Here is a 16,986-nt window from a genome sequence, read left to right on the forward strand (position 1 = left end):
GACTTAAAAGTGATTAGATGAATACTTATAAATCATATAAGTGTTTGGTTAATTCAATTACAAGTCATAATTTTTTTAACTTAAATGAACTAAAATAAATAATTTTTAAATATTATTATCTTAATTCATGACTTTTAAATTAACTTAACATTTAAAAACATATATTTAAAAACTAAAATTAATAAAAAGGTGAAAAATTAAAATAAATTGAGAAAAATTACGTTGTTACTACATTCAACTTATCTGTTTATAAATTGTAAATTAACTTATAAATTATGTCAACAAACAATCCGAGATATTTATTTACGAGCTTATAAAGCTATAAATAACTTATAAGTCCGTACACAAACACGCCCAAAAACTAAATAAATAGTATCACTAAGGATAAATTTTGAAAGTCAAATTTTTACGGAGAATAAAACTAAAACACGAAATTGAATTTTTTAATTTATAGTGGTTGATAACAAAATGTGATTATTTATATGTTCACTTGTATGTATGTGTGTATATATATATATATATATATATATATATATTAAATTTTATAAAAAATGTATAAATGCATTCATTTATGTTTATTAAATGGCCGGTTGATAATGATAAAAAAATAGTAACTAATACTATTTCTTTTCATTACAAACCACCCATTTAATTGCTTAAACATAATTTTAATGCCTAAGCACTAATAGATTTTTAAGAACATTACTTTGAACTATTTATTTCACAAAAAGGATAGATTCCCATATTTATGAGAAAGAACTTTGATAAGATTTTAGGTAGATTTTGTAACTGAAAGCAGATGAACCCAAACTATCATCAAACAAAACAAAATAGTCTAACAGTTTTAAAATTTAATAAAAATGAATAAATAAATAAAATTTATAGTTTTATCAAATTTATTAGGAGGTGGCCGGGTAACAAAAATACTTTTGGTGAGAAAAAGGAGAGCTTTGTGGGCCAGGGTAGGGGAAAACATTTCTCAGGGGTAAATATGTAAATTGAAGTACGAAACACAAGAGTAGCAATTTTAAATTTGAAAAAACAAAACACCGCAGTTAGCTACATACAAGCTAACTAAAAAAGCAGAACACACAATACATCTCCCCCCCTCTCTCTCTCTCTCTCTCTCTCTCTCTCACTGAAACTTCTTTTTCAACTTTTTTTCAACCAGCACTTAACTTTGTTCACTTCCATTCTAATATTCTCTCCCTATAATAATATATAAGTATAAAACATTACATACATTTATTCTGTGTGAAAGCTCCTGAAGCTTCTCACTCAATGGCAGACATTACACACCTTCCCATGGAACAGCTCCAAGACCTTGAGTACTGTATTGATTCCAACCCTCCATGGCGTATGTATTGCACCCTTTTATTTATTTCTTCTATTTTCATCAAAGATTTTATCTTTTTTGTATATATGTGTGTATTTGTTTTTATTTATTGTGGGCATGAATACAGATTTTTGTTTGTTTGAATAATTAAAGATGATTGGGTATTAGATTATGTGACCTCATTGCAAATTTAATGGAGGGTGGGACATAAAAATCTAATCTTTGTTGTTATTAAAGATTTTGTCTTTATTAATTATTGTGACATTTTTGGAATGTAAGTATGTTTCTTGGTGAGCTTTTTTGGATGAAGAAGACAATGCTGTGATTTATTTACCTAATTTAGTATTGGAAGTAGAAAAGATGGAAGCTTTTTAAGTTTTAGTGTTATTGATTTTGTGTTTGTACTTTGTAGTACTGTGGTAGCTCTTCATTTTGTGGGTATATTAATTAATTTTCATCTATGTTGGTTTTTTGAGAACAAGAATTGGGGTGTGAGAATTCGAATAGGTTGTCGTAGGGAGGGAAGGGGCATGAGCTCTGTCACCAGGTTATTAGTGAAATTTCAAGGTTTCGGAATGTTTTGATAGATAACTGGGGAGTGGAATTTGTTCACAAGGATGATGTATTTACAAATACGAAAAGTCGAAAATGTGTTTGCTCTTAGTGTAGTGGTGTTATAGTGTTTACAAAATGTTACTTTTTAAGGATTTTTATGATAGTTTTGCCACTAATGTAGTGGGTCTTAAACTTCAGTAGTGGCAATCTTAAACTTCATTGCTGGCAAAGGTAGGTAAAGAAGGCTCTTTGAATATATACTCTATTAGTCTGGAAATTGAATTTATTCTTTCATTTCTGAGCACAGGGCATGTCTGGCGGTAATGCCACTGATATGACCGGAATTTTGGGGAAACCATTTGGATGTTGGTCTTATGTCAAGATTTACATGTTTTATTTTATAATCTAGGCACACTTCTTGCACATGTGCTTGTCCTCCACTGATATATGTAGTCATATAATATTAGGGAATGTCAGATCTTTATTAGGCTTCAAGAAGACTATTGTGAACAATGAAATAATATATTTGCAGGCAAATGATAATCTTCCACATTAATAAATTGGGATATCCCACCCCCTCCCCAAATACCAATTAACCATTTTGCTAGTTTTTACATGACTTGGTAGTTCACTTCGGATATATGACGTCAATTCAGTACTGTCCTGTATGTCAGTGAATAATAAATTTGTACGAAACTGGGCTAGGGTCTGCATTGAGAATGGGCTGACAGGGTTACGACCTATCTATGAAGCGATAATTCCAGTAAATTATTAAACTTAAATGCATTCGAATTCCTTATACAACTCTTCCTCTTAACTCCTCATTCTTGAACTCTAGAATTCAATTAGATTCTCTTAACAAGTGAATGTTACTTCAGCTAATCAGGATTTCTTTTCGGCTCTGCATTGATTAACTTTATTGCTTTTTATTTGAAATTGATTTGTTGTAATGCAGCTGAAACCATCTTGTTAGCTTTTCAAAACTACATACTGGTGCTGGGCACAAGTGTTATGATCCCCACTATTCTTGTCCCGCTGATGGGTGGCACTGATGTAAGTCTCCTTGATGTTGTTTTATTGTACATCATTCATATTTCACATCCAATGTCAGCAGTAGAGCAGACAAAAGTTTATTTTGATTATAAGAATTTTAATAGTCTTACATCCATGTTATATATATCTTTAGTTAAGTTGCAGCTTTGTGGTGTTTCCACTAAACTCTTCTAGCTAATTGATATGAAGTCTGATATAAGACAATCCCAAGTGGATGAACAAGCTTTTAAATTATTCGTCTAGAGAGGCTACTTCGTACCTAGGCAAACTTTTCAGTACTTTATCCTCGAGCAAAAATGTATTTATGACATACATCTCACTGCCAACTTAAAAGTTATGTTATTCACTTCCTCAAACAACAGGGGGAGAAAGCACGGGTAATACAAACTTTGTTGTTTGTCGCTGGTGTTAACACACTTCTTCAAGCACTATTTGGAACAAGATTACCAGCTGTAGTTGGAGGATCATTCGCGTATGTCATTCCCGTATTAAATATCATTTATGATTCTTCTCTACACAGAATCGCCAACGATCATGATGTAAGATTCCACTCTCCCGCAATCTCATTTCTTTGGTAGTGCTTGGATGTTTGGGAGTCATATGATACTAAAGAATAATTGTCTAGAGTGTTTTTGATTTATAGTGAATTTTCCTAGTACAATATCTTGATGAAAAATAAACAACACCTTTTAAAATTGCAAAACGGAAGCACACGAGTAATTGCTCTGCAGCAAAATCAAATCCTGACCAGGGTACTTAATGTCTTTTATCTTGTTACTCAGAGCTTATCATGAATGCTAGGTTATTACATTATTCTCCATCTCTCATCATCTTGCAGAGGTTTATTGAAACAATGCGAGCAATCCAAGGAGCTCTGATTGTAGCATCAAGTATTCAAATAATCCTGGGATACAGCCAAGTGTGGGGTCTCTTCTCAAGGTATTTTATGTTATATAAGTGATTGAAATATTAATACTGCATAGGAATAGATTAAATAGTATTGGTTTAATTTACAGGTTTTTCAGTCCTCTTGGCATGGCGCCTGTAGTGGGCTTGGTTGGTTTGGGATTATTTCAAAGAGGATTTCCTGAGGTAGGTTTCATCTTTTGCTTTTAAATTGTAAATATAGTGCTTATCCTAATAATATCCCAGATATAATGTTTAAAGACATTTCTTTATTGAAGCCTGTGATATGATCAGGATAGCTCCATCTAATGTCATTACTGACTGAATTATACCATCTGCAACATCATATACTTTCTAAAGTTTATAGCATCCTAAAAAGCACAGTAATTTTAGACTTCATCATGAATGCAATCTAAAAATTTGATTAGGGTGCTCTCTATGAATGAAGTTTTTAAATAATATTTAGTTTGCTTTCAATCAATGTAATATTACATGTGCGAGAATTATGGGAACTTTCAGAAATATTAATCAAATTTTATAGGCTTTGGACTACTATGTCTCATCATGAATTTTTTCACCATCTTTCATAGGTCCCTCTATGTCAGATGTTTTGGTTTTTTTCTTGATATCATTATTCGTAACAACTGCAAAAGATTATGTCGTGTGTTTTCTGCTTCAGTTAGGGAGATGTGTGGAAATTGGGATACCAATGCTGTTGTTGGTCATTGGAGTATCACAGGTAAGTGGTTGTACATGTTGCTAGTGCTAAACACCTACCAAGATTATATGTCTCAGTATCAAGCAACTAAGACTTCCTATTTGCAGTATCTTAAATATTGGAGACCCGTGAGAGAGATGCCAGTTTTCGAACGTTTTCCTGTATTAGTCTGTGTCGCAATCATTTGGATCTATTCAATAATTTTAACAGCTAGCGGCGCCTACCGGGACAGACCCATTAGAACTCAATTCAGCTGCCGGACAGATAAAGCGAATCTCATCTCTACTGCCCCTTGGTTTGTAATTCGATTTCGTTTGCACCTCCTTTCTGTAGATAATTATATAGTGTTAGTTCTATAAGATTTTTGTTTTTATGCAGGTTTAAGTTTCCTTATCCTCTGCAGTGGGGTCCACCTACTTTTTCAGCTGGACATTCATTTGCAATGATGTCTGCTGTTCTAGTGTCAATGATTGAGGTATTCTGTTGTCTATAATAAATGTCATCAAATATTTTCAATGTTTATTTTTTTGTTTCAGGGTTCTATACTCTGACTTGTTCGATATACATGTTCTTTTAAAAAAATCGAAAGACATGATATGATAATATCTAGGCACTTTGTATTAATGATTGTTTATATTTTGAATCATGTGTCTATCTTATTACTTCAATGATGTAGAATTACTTCGCACATCAATGCAACATATCTATCTAGGAGCTGCTCTTCTGTGTTCAATGTTCTCTACGTTATTAATTTTTTTTAGAAATGAATGTTTTTTAACCCTTTAACCAATCGCAGTCTACTGGTGCATACAAGGCCGCCTCTCGGCTTGCAATTGCTACCCCACCTCCTGCCTATGTATTGAGCCGGGGAATTGGTTGGCAGGTGAGCTACTTTGACAAGATTATCACCCTTGTTATCTCTTCATCAAGTTGTTTTGCTCCAATTTGATATGACCGTAGTCATAGTTTGTAATAGACTACTCATTAAGATATAACTCCTGCTGCTACTTCTAACTAGTGTCATTCTGAATAGGGGAAGCCCCATTACTGATATTACTACTCTTCTCTCATTATTATTTATTATTCTGTTAGATTTTTTTATTAATATATGACTCTGGATGATGGAATCTGAGGGGACAAATTACTTAGCATCTCAACTATTCTTAGTCCTGTAACTAGGAATGGAGAACCGAACTTGGTTTGAATTTGTAACAAAGAAAAGTGTGCAAGCGCTCTTGATTTATTTTTGAAACATCTTATATACTTATTAAAAACTCTGCTGCTATAACATAATAGTTGAATATCCTAAGCATTTTTGTTCTTTTTCCCGAGCATTCAGTTTTCAAATTTGAAGTGAAGTTCTTGATCAAAGTCAACAACTATAAATTGCAAAAGTTTGCATGATGTAGAAGCATTAATTCTTTGCATAATATCTAAAATCTTTAACTAACCCTGATCAATCTAAGAGCTCATTTCATCAATTTGACATATTAATGAGTTCGTTAAACTAGATTTGATTATCTGATGGAGTATCACGACAACGTATGGATAAAGTTTTGCTGTTAATTATATTCTATGTATCTCGGGGATAAGCTGAACAGGTTCTCCCTAATTATTTTGGCAGGGAATTGGTGTTTTACTTGATGGTCTTTATGGAACCAGCATAGGTTCTTCAGTATCTGTGTAAGGACTATTCTTTACTTTGGGTGATCTAACTAGTGCTGCTTGCAGATATGTTCTGTTTCCTCCAACAAATATGTAGTACTTGACAGACAACTTGCTTATGTTGTTCAGGGAAAACATTGGGCTCCTTGGGCTGACTCGAGTTGGAAGTCGCAGAGTTGTTCAGATTTCTGCAGGCTTCATGATATTCTTCGCAATCTTAGGTTCGTAATTTTTGATTTGGGAAAACGGTGAAAGTTATGTTACCAATGATCTACAATCATTACTAACTTCTTTAATTTATCATCGCCATCTTTTATATTTTTATTATAACGATCTTGTCAAATATTGTTTTCCTTAATCCAAGAGGTGATGTGTCAATTTGCAGGAAAATTTGGAGCTGTTTTTGCATCTATACCTTTTCCTATATATGCCGCATTATATTGTGTTCTTTTTGGTCTTGTAGGTATGACACTGATAACCAACCCACAAAACTCTGTTAATGATTTGATACATGTTACAAGCTTCCATTTTCTTCTGCAGGTTCAGTTGGTCTATCATTTCTGCAGTTCACTAACATGAACTCTATGAGAAATCTGTTTATAACTGGGTTGTCTCTGTTCCTCGGAATATCTATTCCTCAATTTTTCAACGAGTACTGGACTGGTCGCCATGGTCTTGTTCGCACTAATGCTGGCTGGGTAAATATCATCTCATAAATCTTAAAATATTACTCCCTCTGTCCCTTTAGGAAGTATTCATTGGGAGTCAGGGACTCGACACACATTTTAACGCTCCTTTAAAACATAGTTCCATATACTATTAAAATTTCTTTTTTCTTCTACATTAATATTTAATGTTTAAAGTTTAATACAAAAAAATAATTTAATAAAAAATTTATTTATGGAAATATACTTTATATTCACCTTAAAATGTGTGCCGAGCATTGAAAAAAACTATATATAATTGAATGGGACGGGGGGTGGGTATTGATCTCAGTTACATGGAATATGAATTCTGAAAACCATCCATTTATCTAGTATATTTATAGCATCAGCTAGACCTTTACTTATCTACATGTGTTTTTGCATGGTTAATGGTGAAGTATGCTGCTATATTAATAGTTTAAAACCTAACTAAGGGGCACGTCGTCTTGTCCTATCAGATTTTGTAGCAACTTTACTACTTTATCTTCAGGCATCAATGCCCTTATGGGGGAAAGGTATATATACTGTAGCTTATTCAGAAAAAAAGAGAGACAAGGATCATTGTAGTGAAGTGCAGAAAAACTGACATCAGATAAAGATGTTAAAACCTCAATTCACTATGATTGCAATTGTTGATATAGTACACATGTGGAAGAATATCATGTGTGGGTTGCTGGGAAGATTGTTTTATATTAAATGAAAAGGGGAAAGCATCAATGCATGATATTACCTCATAGACCAGATTAAAGTCTTTTATTCCCCCTTTTTTCTTTTTCCTTCCTTTCCTATTAGCAGATAGATTATTCTAAACTTATACATTTTTCTTTTTGCAGTTCGATGCATTCTTGAACACAATATTCTCATCACCACCGACAGTGGCGCTTATTATTGCAGTGTTTCTTGACAACACACTGGAGGTAGAAAAGTCAAAGAAAGACCGGGGAATGCCCTGGTGGGCAAAATTCAGAACCTTTAGAGGCGACAACAGAAACGAGGAATTTTACACTTTGCCTTTCAATCTCAACAGATTCTTCCCACCTACATAGTAAAGGATGGTCATTACTACTAAAATCAAGCTAACTCGTTTTTCCTTACAACCCTAGTTCCATCAAGTCCATATCATATTTTTGTGTATGCCTTGGAACTGAATTCCCAAGGTCTTGTTAGGAAAAAAAAACTAGGCAGAAGCTGATCATAGTTCTTTCTAGGAAAACCTAGGCAGATGGTGATCATAGACTTGATTGAGCATCATCCAATTTTTTGTGGGCCATTATTTATGTAGGTCCCAGGTAGTATATTAGGGCCAATGATCAATGCCTTGTAGGTGCTGAATTTTCAAGAAATAAAAAGAAGAAATTTGAGATCTTGAGAAGATAGTGGTTGGTATTAAGAAATGTGTAATCAACTTTAAATGAGAATATTGTACACGAGGCAGTTAAAAGAGAAATTGTGATGTGGAATATCTTCAGCTAGAAGAGACCTCTTTAGCCTCTTGAGTTAGAAAGCATATTTGATGTATATTGAAAAGAAGGTATAGACCTATATACTAGTACTACTTTAGACCCATGAAAGGCACTGTTATTGAATTTCATTACCAAATACAGTATCAACACATTCTTCACAAACAAGACAAAATACAAACTGCTGAATGATGTTTCATAGAGTTCAAATGTCTTGGTGGTTTGGTTGACAATCAAATACTCGGGAACTTGGAATACCTAGGAACTGTCATTTGGCATACTAGTTTGGTTAACAAAAATAAAGGAAGTTAAACCCTTTTGGGAAGTTTGAATTCCCATAAAATATAGGAAGTTACTCACCAACCTCCGACTTGGTAACTTGCACTTCCCATAGATCATACATACTACCCATGTCATAACCAAACCTTGTAATTTTCATAGGAACATCAACTTCCATAGTAAATAACTTCCTATTGCAAACCAAACTAATATCTCACAGCTTACTACTGTTCCAACAAAGCATTGATCCAGTCACCATTTCATACTGAAAATGAAATACATGGATGCTGTGAGTAGTGGGAAAGATGCAAGAACTAGAAGGGGGAGGAAACCTCATCCAGAGCACGATGCACATCGAGATGACGTCCATCATAAATGAAAAAATAAAACGAGTAAATATAAACTAGTTTCGCTCACAATAAGCCCTCATAAGTTTCTTTAGTTCATTCCTCCGATTTATAACTTCATTCCTGTCAAAATAATCAGGTGTTTACAAAAGAAGCAGATCTACCTTCGTATCATTTTCACAAATCCTATTTTTGGGAAGGCGAAATGATGCACGCCCATTTTCTCAAACAAACTATTAAGCTCATTAATTACTAGTACATATGGTTCCATTCGGGATGATGGTAGGAAGCGCATCCGATGAATGGATATTGTGTAGAAAATAAATAATTATAGTCTCGAAAACATGAATGAGGGGCTACAATTGACAAGAAAAAACTAATTTACAGACCTATTTCTGGCTTTTGGACCGCATGCAGCTCTCCTGTCTTTCACGTACAAACTGTCTTAAAATAATATAAAATCCTGGAAAATAACATTCTCTAATATCTTGAGATTTTAGAGTGTTAGAATAATATAAGATCCTGAAAAAAATCATTCTCTAACCCCTTAAGGTTTTAGATAAGCTGGTTAGTCAACAATTAGTGCTTAGTGCTACTAGCTACATTCTGCATACAGATACAAAAACCTCAATTGCAGAGAATATAGAACATAACTTTAGGTTCAGACTGTCAGTCGTTATCCCATGTTCTAGGAACTGGTTTTGTAAGCTATATTGACATGAATAGATGAACATGATTTTCATCTTTATACTTCCAAACTAGATATGCTTATTGAAAAAAATGCAAGGAAACACAGTTCTAGTTGATCGCTGATCTTGTAGCTATATCCGCCTTTAGTTTCAGTGTTTCACAAATCATGATTCCACAAAGAGAGGGATAAAGGAGTATTTTACTTACTTCTTAGCATCAAGTTAACTACGCAGCAGGATGATTAATCAGGAAACATAGCCATACTCACAAACCACATACACTTCGTCAGTCATAATTTGCAGGAAACCACTCCGCATATATGTTCAATATTTAGGAGCTTTGGGATTTTTCATTAAAGAATGCCGACTCTCCAATTTTGCCTCGAGTAGCCTGGCCTTTAAGGAGTTTGTCTTTATACCTTGAAGCCCTGTTCTCGATGATTCAGAAACTTCAGGCTTTGATGTTGTGATTCTTAACTGTATCTCTTGTTTTATTGTGTGATGACTTGAGGATGCAGAATGATCTAAAGAATCATCTGTACATGGCTTCTCATTCAGAAGCTTTCCATCATTTCTTGACAGCGAATAATTTCTAGTTAAAGAGTGGAGCACATGGTCTTGGTAGAGATCATGAGATTCCGCTCTTTTTTGCTTACCTTCTTGTGAAGTTTCAGTAGTTTCTGATTTCCTGTAGTTTTCAACTCTAACATTGTTCTCATCTGATGACATAGTTGAGAAGCTATGTTTATGGAACTGGTTTTGTGAGCTAGAGTGATATTTATTGCTCTTGAAAACACCTCCGGGCTGGATTTTGTTGCAGCTAGGATTTGACTTTGTTAACATTTTACCACAGTCATTAAGTAACTTGGAGGCATCATTCGTTCGTGTGCTACTAAAATGCTCATCGAAATCTAAAGACTTCAAACCACTACCTATAGAATCTTCTTCACAATCCCCATTTCGAGGAGCACTTGCAGCATCATTCAAGTGAAAGGATTCCAGAGAAAATCTGCGCAGGCTATTTCTCTTTGCCGTTTTAAAGGTTAATCCATTAACATTCTTAAAACGAACAGCTTGCTTAGACTGAAGAAAGGATTCTATTTCCATGCTCAACTTCTCCACAATTGTGCTTTTAGCACATGGAGTCGCTGCTACTTTCATTTGCATCCGCTCGTCTAGCCATGATTCAGAAATGTGGAGAATCAGCTGCTCAGGGCGTTCCCTACAAAACACACCCTTATCAGGCCTGTGTTTTAAAGACCTGGCCTTCTGCTCATACTCTGTAATCCCTATAGCAAATTCATCACACAAATTTTCCAATAGAATCCGTGCCTTTCTCTCTCGTTTTATTTCTTCCAGAGAATTAGAAAAGAAGGATTTCACTTCTGCAAGTTCTTGAGCTTTTCGGTGAAGACTTTCAGAATGTTTTCTTAGCGTTCTCTCACTTCCTAGCTCATTACTCACAGACAGAACTGCATTTCTGGTTCGGTCCTGTTCTTTTACTCTCCTAACTGCTATATCTGAAGCATTTTGTTCCATCATTTTATTTATCTTTCGTCTATCCCTTTCCTTTTCTTGTAGCAACTTGTCATTTTGTGCTTGGGAGTGTTCCAGTTCCCTTTGCAGTGTCTTGATCAATGATAAATTAGCAGCATGTTGCTCTTCCAAACTCCAAATTTGGTTAAGTACTTTAAGTAGTTCCGCAGATGTCTTAGCATTGTAAATTAGCTCTCCTTGATCAGTAAAGTCCAAAGGACTTGCTGGGGTGACGGCAGAGTAGTAAGGTGCAACCTGCAAGAAGCAAAATATACTTTTACTTTTGCTGGATTGACTTAAAGTTCATGAATTGGAATCTCTCAAGTGTTTTTTATTAACAAAAGAAGAAATAACTCGGAGAAGGATGATTCAAGCACACAAATTCTGGGAAGATGAATTATTGAATGATTGTTCCAATCTTGTAGTATTAACTGTGGTCACAACACATATATCATTATCGTCCCACACTTAATATTTCTTCAACTCTTATTTGATAAATAAAAATCATCTTTCTGGACATCAAAGGCTAACCTTTGCTACTCAAGAGATATAACGTACATAAATTTGAGATATGCAGTGTAAATAGTCAAGTTCCAAATAGTCTCAACTCTTAAGAATTAGAATGTGTTATATAAACTGTGCGATCTTCATAAATTATGGAGGACATCTTTTGCGGAACCGACCTTTATAAACTAGGCCTATACATAATATGTGCAAGTCATGCTCCTCACGGTATCTAGATACTCTAAAGATTCATGAGAATACAGAGTGATTTACCTCGAGTGAGGTATTAGGGCTTGCCAGTGATACAGGCTGCAGGCCATGGCCATTTATTCGGACAAATTGATGGTGTTGAAATAGTGTAGCAGCTATTTGTCCTCTTAAACTACTAGAACTGGAGGGCTGCAAAAATATTTGAAGCATGTGTCAGCTCAAATTTAGATATGTTAGCATTCAGTTTGATGATTCCAGTTTGCCTCACAGTATGGTAAAAATTTGATATCAGGTACAAAATTCAGATGCTGCACATCACTCAGCAAGTCTAGATAAATCAGTCAACAACAATGATGGTAATAGTTCAAATCCAGACAAATTATCATTCCTTTTACACATTATTTTTCCTTTTTTGATTATTTTTTCTGCTGTTATTCACAAATTTCCGAAAAATATTCATAGATTTTACAAATTGCAATGGTTCATAAAATTTTATGATTTTTAACATCTTTACTAATTTTGAAGTTAATTTTCTAAAAAATCCGATGGTTTGTCGATGGGAGTAAGATGCTCACAATATACCCAATTGTTAAGCAGTTTGGTAAATGTTTTCTTATCGCTCAACAAATCTAACAAGCACAATCCAAACTTAAAGAGAAAAAGGACTGGAAATTGCAGCATGAATATTTCAAAATGTACCTGTTCTTTGGCTTCATCAGGAGGTTCGACCATATGGCTTTGATGCTCAACACTCTTCTCTTTCTCATAATAGTATCTACTGATCCCAGAGTCACCCTTGTTCATGTTAATGTCCTTAATGTGGCTGTTAGTTTTCTTGAGATTGGCACCAAGTTTTCTGGCTGAAAGAGTGTTAACAATGGGAATATTAGAATTTTGAACATGGGCTAAAGAACCATCAGATTGAGCTAGCCCAATTTTCCAACTTGTAGTTGGAGTAGAACTTTCCCTTTTCCCTCCAACAAAAACCTTGTGTTTCAACTTTATTTCCATAAATTCCTCTTGCTTTTTGACCTTTATCTTTTTTTCTTGTCTATTCTCCATCAAGAATTTCAAAGCTTTAAACTGTAGTGCTTGTGTAGACACTTCATCTGCATGGTGTTAAGTGTCGACAAATAAAGCTAATGCCTGAAAAGAATAACAGTCAGTAGTAGGCTAGTAGGTCTGGAGTGGCTACCGGCTAGTAATATACTACTAACTGCAGTATATTTTGAGAAGACTAATAAAAGATACATGCAGCATGCTCAGAAGCTTTTAATCATTGAGGCTGCAACACACTGTCTATTAAAACAAGTGAGTTCCTCTATAATTCCTGAACTTAAACAATTGTTGAACGCAATTAATAAGAGAAGTGATATGAGGGACAAGTGACAAGAAGCAAACAAATCCAAAACATCAAAATTAAAAATGAGCACCAGTTTTTTGTCCCGGGAGGAGTAGCAGGCATTGATGAATCCAGGTCCAGGGCTAGATTTGCATTGCGTGGACGAACAAAACATGTGTCAGAAAGAGAAGTTAAGAGTGATATTGTGGTCCATTGGCTTTCCATGTTACCCTTCAAGGTCTGATCCCCATCATGCATGTCACTCGACTCTGTCCCTTTTGTTTCTTTTCACAACATTTTGTTTCTCTCTATTTTTTTAAATGATCCGTCACACAAATTTATACTCCCTCGTTAGGTTTGTTTATATTTGGGTTGAGTATGAAAATCAAAAAAAAAATAATTAGTGGAAGTAAATTAAAAAAATGAGTAAAATAGTGGGTCCAATTAATATTTTATATATAAAGTGGGTATAGTGAAGATAAGCTGTGAATATGCTTATCTTTTATATTACAAAAACTTTGCTATTTTTGAAATGTAAAAATTAGAAGCACAAGCGTAAATAATTGGAGAGACAGAGGGAATAATATATATTGATGTACTCCATTTTATTTTTCCAAATTTTAGTTCACTATCTGTCCAAATTTTTAAAATTTGGATTTTTTAAGACATGATAGATGTTTTTCCCCCTCAGAAAAATATTGTAGGTGGACCACGTAGGGTATTGTATTTGTAATGTAATGGTATGGAAAGTATTATATGCATGTGAATGGACAAGAGATTAGGTTTTATTTGTTTCTGGATTTATTGATTGGACTGTGGTCCTTGACTTAGAACAACCGGATTGACAGGACATTCTGCATGAAGCAGTTGGAGTGTTTTTATACCTCCTTTCCAATTGGAGTGTTTATACCTCCTTTCCAACAAAGTCAGGATATAAATATTAATTTGGTGTTTGGATCATGTAATTACGTTACAATCAATCATGTAATTATAAATTTAGAGTATGGTTAGTAGAGAAATATTATTTTAAAAATATAAATTATCTATTTTATTACATTTTTTTATCATATATAGTTACAAATTGTAATTATCAAGTTAGAAAACAAAGTTACACAATTTTTTTTATTTAAAATATCATTAAAATTTATTGATAAAGTTTAAAGGGGTTATGTATTCCAAATTACTTTAGTGTAGAACAAATTTAAAATCAATTTTTTTCAAATTTTATTTGTTAAACTTTTTATTATATTCAAATATAATTGTTATTCTAAATTAGCATCAAACTTTATATTTTTTGAAATAAAATTTTAAAATTTGTGATGAGATTTTATAATATAAACAAAGTTTTTTCACGATTCTCCGTATAAGATGATTCTCCCTTAAGGAAAACGTAAGTATAAGTATCTGAATTAATAATTGTGATTAAGGGTCACATTTATGCACCACCAAATTAACAGAAGAACTACTATTTAATATTAAAACTAGTATTAAAACCCGTGCGACCACTAACTTAAATTTTGCTTGTTAAATTAAATTATGTATGAACAATGTTGTTAAAGAAATTTGTAATTTGGAATCTGAAATGAGAGTTATTGATAGTTTGCACAATAATTTTTAACTTTATCGTGGATCATGAATGTAATCGTAGAGTTTTGTGGGTATTGTCTAATTATCATCACTTTTCAGAATATTTATACTCATGCCTTACTTTCAATTCTTCAGAAATGATATTAAAGGAACTTTAACTCATTTTCATCATAAAATCTGGATAGTCTTCAAATGTTACATCTTAAAAGTTTAAGTTCTCGTTCTAGTTTTAATCACAAATCTTTGGATATCTTATGAAACTCTACTCAATCCTTGTGCGCTCAAATTTTGAGACTTTTCTTCGAACTATTTCATTATTTTTTCTTATAATTTCCAATATTTTTAAGCATTCTTTATTTTTTATTCTCTTTCCTTATCTGCGTGTCTTTCAATACATTAAACAATTAAATCTTGAGTAATTAACTGAATAAATCGATATTGTAACATTACTAAATATGTACATCAAGAAAAACATGGATGATAATTTGATTATAACATTAATAAATATGCGGTATAACTCAAAAGATAGTGAACCATCTCGTCTTGATATGATTGAATTGTGTGTTAGATCTAATTTGACTCTATAAGAGTAGGAGAAAAAGAAACCTCTTTGCCCCTTTTCCCGTCTACTTTATCAAAGGTATGACAGAAGAAATTGTCATTGTTAATGTTTATAAAACTTTCCTACGCATATGCATCGAACATTAAAAATATGTGTTTGCATGAACGATTTGAATATGTAGGAGCTGAAGTCACATGATTTCCACATCCTCCTTCGACAATTACTCTATGTATGTCACATCATGATGATTTTAACGTGTTGTTGTTAGTCGATTGAGAGAGGTAATCATTATTTCATATACTTCATGTCACATCATCATAAGTAAGTGGTTGTAATTAAGATTCTGTTACACTAATTAATATTTTTAGGTAAATATTAATTAAGTTATAATTAACACAATTACCATTGTATTTTGGTTATAATATGGGATGATGATGTTTACATTATCAAGACTTTGTCTCATCCAACGCATTTTGACGAGTTGAAAAAAGTAGTATGAGAGTGATATTTTAATTAATTTTCACTTCGAAAAAAGGATCAATGACACTGTCATTCTTTAAAGCAGGGCACTGAAATATTACAATGCTCAAACCGGAAGGTGAAACAAAATTACTATAATAGAAAATCTTGCAGTAAGTATTTTACGTTTTACTTCGTATTTTAATTTGTTTTCCTACTAACTGCTTGAGTTTTATTAAATTTTTCAAGAGCTAACTTATATTTCTATTGGAAAAGGGACATCTGAAACAACTACGATCAGTTGAATGTGGTTATGTTATCATGCGACACATAAATTACATTATTTTGGAAAAGGAACTCTTATTTACTGCTGAGGTATGCTTAATAATTTGTCATTATTGCTATATGCATCATATATGCTTGCAGTTATTTTTTATATATTCATTGAGGCATGGTAAAAAATTGAAAAATAAATTTAAAAATATTATTAAATATTTTGGATTATATAATATAATAAAATTCTTGTAATTATAAGGAAATATTTTGGGATAAAACTGGTATGACATGTAGTTCCAGGAAATCATCGTTTAAAAAATTGTTTGTTCAAGAATTGTATCGTTTCACTTTGTTAGGTCACACAACACTGTAGAAGGGGGTTGAATACAGTATTTTATACAATCAAATCGATTTCGAATACAAGTAATGTAATATCTGGGATATATCGTGTAACTATTTTTGTAAATAAATAAATATTATGCATGTTCCGTATTTATTTTGAGAATTATTTGTTAAGTGGTATATGTGTTTGGATATTTAAAAATAATATAAACCGAGTATTTTAATTTTCATATGTCCAAAATAAAATATAGATAATTGTCATATCTTCCTATTTATTTTTATGTTGATTTATGATTTTATAGGAAATTTATGGATTTTATAAATTCTTTTTCCGAGTATTTATAAACCATTTTATATAATCGGGAACCAGCCGACTTCATTCGTTTTTACGTTTTTATAACCCAAAACTCTTCCGAAAACTCCTTCTTAACCTAATCGTAATATTCCGAGCATTTT

General features: G+C 32.9%; 2 protein-coding genes across 4 annotated transcripts; one reads left to right on the forward strand and one right to left on the reverse strand.

The window, feature by feature from the left end:
* The first annotated feature begins 1,110 nt into the window (after positions 1 to 1,110).
* Positions 1,111 to 8,303, forward strand: LOC141671193 (nucleobase-ascorbate transporter 1). Its single transcript, XM_074477358.1, has 14 exons — positions 1,111 to 1,357; positions 2,847 to 2,944; positions 3,307 to 3,483; positions 3,783 to 3,883; positions 3,961 to 4,036; positions 4,530 to 4,589; positions 4,676 to 4,863; positions 4,947 to 5,043; positions 5,365 to 5,451; positions 6,193 to 6,251; positions 6,363 to 6,454; positions 6,619 to 6,696; positions 6,774 to 6,931; positions 7,771 to 8,303. Exons 1-14 carry the CDS (start codon positions 1,282 to 1,284, stop codon positions 7,981 to 7,983), a joined length of 1,560 nt encoding a protein of 519 aa, XP_074333459.1. The 5' UTR covers positions 1,111 to 1,281; the 3' UTR covers positions 7,984 to 8,303.
* A 196-nt stretch (positions 8,304 to 8,499) lies between these two features.
* LOC141671192 (uncharacterized) lies at positions 8,500 to 13,565 on the reverse strand. Of its 3 annotated transcripts, XM_074477356.1 has the most exons (5): positions 13,396 to 13,563; positions 13,214 to 13,292; positions 12,662 to 13,071; positions 12,026 to 12,151; positions 9,451 to 11,503 (listed from the first exon to the last, which is right to left on the reverse strand). In XM_074477356.1, exons 3-5 carry the CDS (start codon positions 13,022 to 13,024, stop codon positions 10,037 to 10,039), a joined length of 1,956 nt encoding a protein of 651 aa, XP_074333457.1. In that variant the 5' UTR covers positions 13,025 to 13,071; positions 13,214 to 13,292; positions 13,396 to 13,563; the 3' UTR covers positions 9,451 to 10,036. The 3 variants fall into 3 exon arrangements, 2 of the variants coding, with proteins under 2 accessions (XP_074333457.1, XP_074333458.1); XR_012554997.1 differs by adding an exon at positions 8,500 to 8,941 and having other exon boundaries at positions 9,921 to 11,503; positions 12,662 to 13,563; XM_074477357.1 differs by lacking the exon at positions 12,026 to 12,151 and having other exon boundaries at positions 12,662 to 13,565.
* Positions 13,566 to 16,986: the final 3,421 nt, after the last annotated feature.

The sequence above is a fragment of the Apium graveolens genome, chromosome 7 (genome assembly GCF_009905375.1).
Source record: "Apium graveolens cultivar Ventura chromosome 7, ASM990537v1, whole genome shotgun sequence".
In the NCBI taxonomy this organism is placed as follows: Eukaryota; Viridiplantae; Streptophyta; class Magnoliopsida; order Apiales; family Apiaceae; genus Apium; species Apium graveolens.

Bases quoted from the DNA above. Each gene is read 5' to 3' on its own strand.
- LOC141671193 (XM_074477358.1), top strand. From the start codon at position 1,282: ATGGCAGACATTACACACCTTCCCATGGAACAGCTCCAAGACCTTGAG. The intron at 4,590-4,675 runs GTAAGTGGTTGT...TCCTATTTGCAG, and splicing joins TGGTCATTGGAGTATCACAG to TATCTTAAATATTGGAGACC. The intron at 6,932-7,770 runs GTAAATATCATC...TTCTTTTTGCAG, and splicing joins TTCGCACTAATGCTGGCTGG to TTCGATGCATTCTTGAACAC.
- LOC141671192 (XM_074477356.1), bottom strand. From the start codon at position 13,024: ATGGAGAATAGACAAGAAAAAAAGATAAAGGTCAAAAAGCAAGAGGAA. The intron at 12,152-12,661 runs GTACATTTTGAA...ATATTTTTGCAG, and splicing joins CTGATGAAGCCAAAGAACAG to CCCTCCAGTTCTAGTAGTTT. The intron at 11,504-12,025 runs GTAAATCACTCT...TGCTTCTTGCAG, and splicing joins GCCCTAATACCTCACTCGAG to GTTGCACCTTACTACTCTGC.